Source organism: Leptopilina boulardi, unplaced genomic scaffold (assembly GCF_019393585.1).
Source record: "Leptopilina boulardi isolate dan_hultmark-lab unplaced genomic scaffold, ZJU_Lbou_2.1 LbouV2_266, whole genome shotgun sequence".
Taxonomy (NCBI): Eukaryota; Metazoa; Arthropoda; class Insecta; order Hymenoptera; family Figitidae; genus Leptopilina; species Leptopilina boulardi.
The window spans coordinates 2,567,146-2,576,064 of record NW_026137825.1 but is presented as its reverse complement, the minus strand read 5'-3'; the positions used below and the strand labels follow the sequence as shown (position 1 = coordinate 2,576,064).

General features: G+C 25.9%; 1 protein-coding gene across 1 annotated transcript; it reads left to right on the top strand.

Annotated features, from left to right (window-relative positions):
* Window positions 1–589: 589 nt before the first annotated feature.
* Window positions 590–5,419, top strand: LOC127281297 (uncharacterized). Its single transcript, XM_051304945.1, has 2 exons — window positions 590–708; window positions 3,355–5,419. Exons 1-2 carry the CDS (start codon window positions 697–699, stop codon window positions 4,405–4,407), a joined length of 1,065 nt encoding a protein of 354 aa, XP_051160902.1. The 5' UTR covers window positions 590–696; the 3' UTR covers window positions 4,408–5,419.
* Window positions 5,420–8,919: the final 3,500 nt, after the last annotated feature.

The window sequence follows — 8,919 nt, the reverse complement described above, 5'->3', positions numbered from 1 at the left end:
TAAATCATATTTCGTTTAAAACATTATAAATAGCAAATGAATGAATAAAAAATGGAAAAAGAAATAAACGCTCGCAATGTGTTTATATATACATAAGCGAAACCTGAAAATGACATTGAGTTGTCGGGGGAATTAAAATAACAACTTTAAAGAAAAAAAAAAAAAAAAAAAAAATAGGAAAAAACTTGCCCTGAATCGAAATAGGTCCGATCAACTTCCTAATCCGAAACTTTCGCCAGATTTCAAACCGGAAGTGTTGGATATAATTCCCCTGGAGTTGCGCTTTACTTCGACTAAGACATGGAATAATTTTGAAGATTGATCCTAAATGTTTCGTCATTGCCATTTATTTATAGTAATAATAATAATAATAATAATAATAATAATAATAAAATAGATATATTATTCCATCAATTTTCAACAGATCAAGAATAATACTATTTACATTGAAACAAATAATCAAGTTAGTAAGATTTTTTTTTTTTGCTTATCATTATTATGATTATTATTACTTCTCTTTTTTTTTTTTTTTTTTGCTCAAATGCAAAGGAAACGCACATTCAACCATAATATGAGCGACGAGGTGCAGGGAAAGTGTCGGGTTATTATACCCTGGAGTATATAAAGCTGTAACTAGAAAAGGTAGCGGTTCAGTTTGTGGTTGAATGCCACGCTAAAACACGCGCGAGCTGTACAATGTATTTTAAGGTAAGTCCGTGTATTTGTTGTGTGTACAGTTTGCAAAAGTGGACAAGAAAAACAAGATTCACTTCCGCATAAATATCGCGCCCACTAAGGTGTCCCCTGAATGTGTGTATGTGTGTGGGGAAAATTACTTTCGCGATTTAAATTTCCTGCTTTTTTTCTACGACAATTCAATTTTATATTATTTAAATTAATTTTTTTTTTTATTATAATTTCAAAATAACGATTTTTTCTTTTGGTTTTAAGAAATAGTTACTTTAAAAATGTGAGGGTATAACAATAATTGTTTTTTTTTACAATTAGTGGGAAATTTTATTTAACATTCAAACTGTAAACTGTTTTTAAGTGATTTTTATAAAAAATAAATTTAATTTAAATCACAGAAAATTAAAAGGCATTAAAATAAGCTGCAACGCTTATTATTTTAATCCAATTTTGCTTATTTTAATACCAAAAGGGATTAAAATAATAAACGTTGCAGCTTATTTTAATGCCTTTTAAATTTTTTGTGAATTAATTTTATTTAGTTTTGATAAAAAACTAAACTTTTAATTGGGTGTGATTATAATTTACATAATTATATATATATAATTATTATTATTATAATTAATTTAATTTAATTATATTAATTTATACTAATTACTTATTTATTTATAATTATATAATTATAAATGATTATAAATAATTATAAAGAATAATAAATATATTATAAATTATAAGATAATTATAAATTCGATATATATTGAAAATATTTATATATAAATAGTGAAAAAATTGTATATTTTAATCGCAAATTCTATTAAATTTGTTCTAAAATTGTTTTTGAGTTCTAAAATTTAAAAAAAAATTTCTAAAATATTAAACTAAATTGCAGAATCTATCGACATTTATAATTCATGAATAATTGCATTAATTAATGATTAACTTTCACTGTGTGAAAGTTACTTTTAATTACCAATTGTATATGCAAATCAAATTGTTTACTATCATTATCATAATTATCACTATTATTATCATTATTATTATCATCATCATCATCATCATCATCATAATTTTAATTCCTTATTACGATAACTTTATCTGTTATATAATTTCAATTACTTCGATAATTAAAAAAAAAAATCTAATTACAAATTTTTATTAAAAATATTACATTTGGTTATATATATATTTATACAATTTATTAATATCAATTCAATAATATCACAGAAAATTAAAAGGCATTAAAATAAGTTGCAACGCTTATTTTAATACCTATTAATTTTCTATGATCGTGTTATTTAATTAATTATTAATTAAATAGTGATTATAAAGAATAATTATTATATATATATATGCCAATAAATTAATTTATCCAACTCTAATTATAACAAAATTGATAATATAAAATTAATTTTTATTGTAATATTTTTAGTAATTGCTTATATCAAATTGGAACTTAATTTCCGTGTTAAATATATTTCCTGATTTTTATTCCTTTAATTACAAATTTTGCAAGTAATTAAAAATTCACTTTACATAAGAAGAGATAGTGATAAAATTGATTCGCACATATTACGTCATATTTTTTTAATTTAATTTCGTCAATTAATGACTTTTCATTACTCAATAAACTTTCACTTATATCTTCCTTTAGTGTTTGCAAAAAAAAAAAATTAAATTCTGTCCCACGTTTATTTTCATAAAAGTTAATTTCGTTTTTTTCTTGTTAATCACAATTAACAACTTTATTATCTTTAAAAATTATACAAATAATAATATTAAACAATAATGGTAATAATAATATTCTTTTTTTTTTACCAACCCTACATAACCTTGGCATGCGGAAGTTAAGGTATCTGTATACAGATTTCCCAAAAGTCCCTAAGCAAGAAAAAAAATAATAATAGTAATAGTAATAGTAATAAGAATAGTAATAATAATAATAGTAATAATAATAATAGTAATAATAATAATAATAATAATAATAATAATAATAATATTACTATCATCAACTTCGTTTTAGCCCCATCACTATGTTAATTAAAACACTGCGCGGCGCAGCGGTCAAGGTTACACGAAAGCCAATCACAGATCGTTACCCCCACTTTTTGCGCGCAATACTTGAAACTTAATCGTCAAATTTCCGCTACTTGTCAAAGCATTTAGAAATAATTATTTTATTTTCTACATAAATAAAAAATTATAGGTTATTTATCCTCGAAAATTATAAATTTATAATAATATTATAATAATGATTTTTTTTCCAATTTTTAAAATTAACCCTAGAAATCACATCTGGGGTAGAAAACTACCCCAGAAAAAAATCAAATTTCAGTATTTTTTGCAGATTTTGTGTTTTCTGTAATTTTTTATCCATATTTTTGATTCTATCAAAAAACAAAAAACGCTACCTTCTTTCTTATAAAAAAAAACGAAGAAAATAACATATATAATAAAGTTATTTTGCGTTAAATAAAAACATTCTAGCAAACAGAAAAATTTTGGGGTTGTTTTCTACCCCAGATGTGCTTCTACGTATTAGCCAGCTATGTTTTGTGCTGTCTAGGGTTAAATAAAAATAGAATAAAAATTAAATTCAAAAATATTAATTAAATATAATTTTAAAAAAATATATATATATTAATTTTCGAAAAACTAATTTTTCAGATTCACATCGTTCTTCTGGCGCTGCTGATCAGTTTGGTCAGCAGTTCAATTGAGGAGAAAAAATCCTCAGAGACAAATGTCGAACGAAAAACAGAAAAACGAGGCCTCAGCCACTCGTACGGTGACTTTGGCGGTGGCGGCGGCGGTGGTGGTGATGACTCCATTGGTGATGCTCATTCATCATACGATCATCATGAACACGTGAAAACCGTGACAGTTGAGAAAAAAGTTCCCGTACCCTACGAAGTCACCAAACACGTCCCCTATATTGTTGAAAAACACGTACCCTACGAAGTCAAAGTCAAAGTACCACAACCCTATACCGTTGAGAAACATGTACCCTATCCAGTCAAGGTATTTGTCAAAGTACCAATACACGTACCACAACCCTATACAGTTGAGAAAAAAGTCCCCTACGAAGTGAAAGTACCTGTCGATAAACCCTACGAGGTAAAAGTCCTTGTTCCACAACCCTACACTGTCGAGAAACATGTTCCAGTTCCAGTCAAAGTCCCCGTTCCACAACCCTATACCGTTGAAAAACATGTACCATATCCAGTGAAGGTGAAAATTCCCGTTCCACAGCCTTACACTGTTGAGAAACATATACCCTATGAGGTGAAAGTTCCTGTTGATAAACCATATCCGGTTCATGTACCAAAACCCTATCCAGTCACTGTGGAGAAACATTATCCTGTAACAGTTGAAAAACCAGTGCCCTATGAGGTGAAAGTACCAGTGGAAAAACCATATCCAGTTCCCGTTGAGAAACCCTATCCAGTTCATGTTAAAGTACCAGTACCAAAACCCTATACTGTCTATAAACATGTTCCCTATTCAGTTGAGAAACCTGTACCCTATCCAGTTAAAGTTCCCGTTGATAAACCCTATATTGTTGAGAAAATTGAACATATTCCTGTTGAAAAACCAGTACCCTATCCCGTTAAGGTTCCAGTTCCAGTTCACGTTCATCATGAACATCATCATGGTCATGGTGATGAGGGAGGAATTGAAAGCAACGGTGGTTACGGTGAATACTCTCATCATGGTTGACAAAATTTAGAAACACAATTTTAGAAACAACTATTTTTTTTTAATATCTAAATTTCCTCATTGGTCCAATAAATTTGTAATTTCGAAAAGGGATCAACTTTAAAAATCATAAAGAATTATTTTCACTATCAATTTTGTTATGCGAAAATGACCCTTTTTTGAAATTCACGATTGTATATGATATAGTTTTGAAAAAAGTTCAATTTTACAGAAACAAATTTAGAGGGAAAAAATAAATTTCAATGATAATTGTAATTGTACAGCTCTGTTAAAGTCGTCAAGTGGAGGGCGGCCATTTTGTTGACGCATGCGCCAAATACTCAAATTATCAACCGACCAATGATTATTAATCAGTTATAGTTAAAATGGAAAATTTTGTCATAAAATACTGAAACAAAAATTTCATGATAGAAGTGATAAAACACGTTTGTGATATATATGTGTTTTTATTCGCGGATATATAAATTAATATTTTCAGTGACGAAAGGGGATTTAAATATCCGCTTGAATTATTTAAATGCGATTTTTGAACAATAAACAAAATTTAGAATTTAATTTAATTTCAAAAAAAAAAAAATAAATAAATAATTTCCATAATTTTTTTTTTTTTTTTGCTATAAAGTAAAATTATTTTTCTAATAAAATCAGTAATTTTTATTTAAAAATTTGTAAAAAAAAAAAAGAAAAGGAAAACAGCCTTATTTATGGAAAAAATTTTGTCACAATCACGTTATAATGTTTTGTAAATTCGACGATTTCTCTTTGCTTTGCTTTAAAGGTAAAGGAAATTCAAGACAACTATACTATAACGATGGATAGATTCAATCTCAAGTTACGCTCGGTGAAACTCGCTAATAATTTTATTTTGTATTTATTGTTTTTTTTTTTTTGCAAATTTGCATATAAAGAAGCACGAAAAACTGCCACGTCAGAAAAACAAAAACAAAAGCATGTCACTTTTTTTTTATATATATAATGTAGATAAATAAAAAAATATTTTTATAAAAAAAAATAGGAGACTTTATTTATAAACCCCAAATATCTGCTTTCTTTTGATAAACATTTTTTTATGAATATGAAAATTTTTGATTTTTCTTCTCGGCAATAATTAACAAAATTATTAATTTTAAAAAATATTTGGTAGTTTAAGCAAAAATTAATTTTCTATTTTTGAAAATTCAGAAAATTGTCACTTTTATGAATATTTTAATATTATTGATTAAAATTTTTTTTAAAATATAATAAAATTAGAATTAATTAATTCAATTATATTAAGAATTTTCTAAATTATTATTATTATTATTCATGCACTTAAAAAAAAAATTGACAATACATATTTCGTATGTTTTTTTTAAGTCCTCGTTCAGAATTTACAAGAAAATTTAACTTTTGACTTAAGGATGAAAAAAAAGTTATATTTATATGTTTAAACAAAAAAAAAAAAAAAAAAAAAGATGATTTTTTTTCATCAAAACTATATTTTTGATTCGAAATCGAGTTTGGGAAAAATTTTAAATGAAAAAATATCGCGTTTAAAATGTCTGCCCTTTCATTTGGTGATTGTAAGAAATTTTTATTTTCTCAAAATTCAAAATGGCGCCTCCAAAATGGCCGCTAAAATATTTGACATTAATTCTTTTAGTCACACTATTAAAACAGTAGACAAATATCTAAGAAACTTGTTACGCGGGGGTTTTTGGGATCGCTTATTCCAAATTTGAAGTCAGATTATCAAAATTCAAAATGGCGGACGATTTTTTTTTAATTCATCGCATTCATTTGAAATTCGTTACCCGGGGGGGGGGGGGGGGGGGGGTCGCTAATAACGAATCCGGTGTTACTTTTTCAAAATTCAAAAAGCGCGGACGACATTTTGAAAAAACGCAATCGGCTTGTCACTCGTTGGGGTCGCTGATTCCAAATTTGAAATCAGATTTTCAAAATTCAAAATGACGGATCCAATATGGCTTTATACAAAAAGATAAAGTCCAGCAAAAATGTTTCCGAGGAGGTAGGAAGCTGGAAATCTGACAACCCTATGATCTAAGATCCTCACTGTAAACTTGATATGGTATCATTTTGGAATGCAACGTTTTGATTCGATATAAGGTATCAAATTGATCCAAATATTTGAATCATTTTCAAGAAATGATCCAGAATATGGGATCATTTTTTGATACCTGAATTGGTATCTTATTATAAATTGCGAGCAATTAAATAAGAAAAAATTTATTTCGAAATAAAATGAAATACACTAACCTTTATTTATATTTATCACATAAGATTTAAGTTAAGTTCACAATCAAAACACTTGAAAATTTTTAATTATTTTTATGGTTCAAATAATTATCAATAATTTATTTATTATAAATGAACAAAATTTAAGTAATGCACGCTTGATAAATATTTCTAATGCGTTGTCAATTAATGAAAATAATAATTTCCTATTACACAATATCATATATAATCGACATAAATGACAATTTGTAAACAAACAGGGTTGGGAAACAAGAGCCCAAAATTTGTTCGTCCAAAGCCAAAGAAAAATTTACTCTCGCAAAAACTAGGAAAAAATATAGGTCAGAAAGGTTGGCAAATGTAAATCCCAGAAACTTTCACCTTTAAAGTAAAGCCTAATAATAACCCTAATAATAATAGTCAGAGAAAAATTCTCCAATCAAAGGGTTGGATTTTAAAAGATCAACAAAATTACAAGTATACGCAATCTCGGTATCTAAATACCCGCGGATTTATTTTTTAAATACCCTTTAAGGATTAGAAAAAAAATTTTACATTCTAAAATCTAATTTACCTTTTTTAGAATCAGTATTGGATCTGATTTATTTTAAATTTATGTTTCTAAAATGAGGGACAAATTATTAATGGTATAGGTTAAAAAAAAAGAATTCGATAAAAAAAAAAAAAACAAATTAATCATCTATCGATGGGAATCAATGTTTCCGGGGGAAACACTTTCGTTTAGAGTGAATCTTAATCGTAGCAGGTTGCAATTAAGAAACGTTTGATACGAGCTGACTTTTCAAGAAAGTATTACTTTCTCTGAAGTTTAATGTACACGCAAGGTGAGCTACATATATATATATATATATACCTTTATAGAATATAAGTCGTGCTATTCATTTTCATTTTATTTCATTTCATTTTAATATTACGCGAGTAAAGTGCACGTGACCACGAATCAGTGTTTATAAAATTCTATAACTAAAAAGAAAGAAATATATAATTAATTGCAGTTTTGAATTTTAAATCATTAATCGTTCAAAAACGACTATGAATTGAAAAAAAAATTTTCCTCAAAGATATCAATTTTTTCAAACTACTTATTATTATTATTAATTTAAAAAAAAAATAATGTTATCAATTAAATTTTCAATTTCCAAACAAAATTTTATTATTTAACTTCCTAGATATAATTTTAATTCTTTTCCTCGATTTTTAAAGAATCATTTTTATTTTAAAATCTCCTTTCTCCGCACTTATTGCAAAAGTAATTTGTGAAACTTTCATAAAAGTGAACCTCACGTAATTTTTAATTAAAAAAAAATATATATGTATATATAAAATCCGGAAAGACGTTGTGTAACCGATGTGTCATCCTTTCGCGTTAATTCAAATAAGTTATATACAAGTGACCATTTTCCACCGAAAGAAAAATATTACATATATTCTCTTTAAAAAAATATAATTATTTAATAATTTTTAAGTTTATACATGCAAATTAGAAATAAGTATTCAAACAAATCGTAACTAAAAAGATTGTTTCATTTGTATTGTTATCTTAAATTTTTTTTATAACAAAAAAATAATTTGTGGAAAAATTTTTTTTTTATTTTTAAAAAAATTGAAACATAACCTATAAATTTAACGCGTAACGAGGACACAATGAAAATGAGGTAAAATTGAGAGGTAATTATACCAATTTTTCTTTTTTTTTTTTTATTATATTTCCCTGATTATATATTACCGTTTATCCGTACCGTTACAAAAAAGCAATATTTTTATTCTGAGACATAACCTGGTTATGATATAGTGTAGACCACCTGACAATTTAATTTTCTAATAAAATTCATAAATTTGCAAAATTAGTCTCTCATCTTTGGCATAAATGTTGCTCTCAATGGCATGAAAGTCCCTGACCTACTTTAGATAATAATAATTTTAAAATAATTGTGTGAAAAATTTTAAAATAAGTTCACGATGACGCATAAAAAGATATATATATATATATATACGAAATTCTTCATAAGACTTCCGTTTTTGCAAAATTAATCATCAATTGTTAATTAAAAGTGAAACTAAAAAAAAATTCCATTTATAAAATTTGTAATTATTTTCTTATACTTTATTATTATTATTATTATTATTATATTATTATTATTAGGTATAAATTATATTATGCAGGTAATTAAGAAATGAATAAAAATTTTGGACTAATTTTGAAAAAAACGTTTGTCTTATGTAGAATTTTGATAAAAAATTTATTTATGAAAA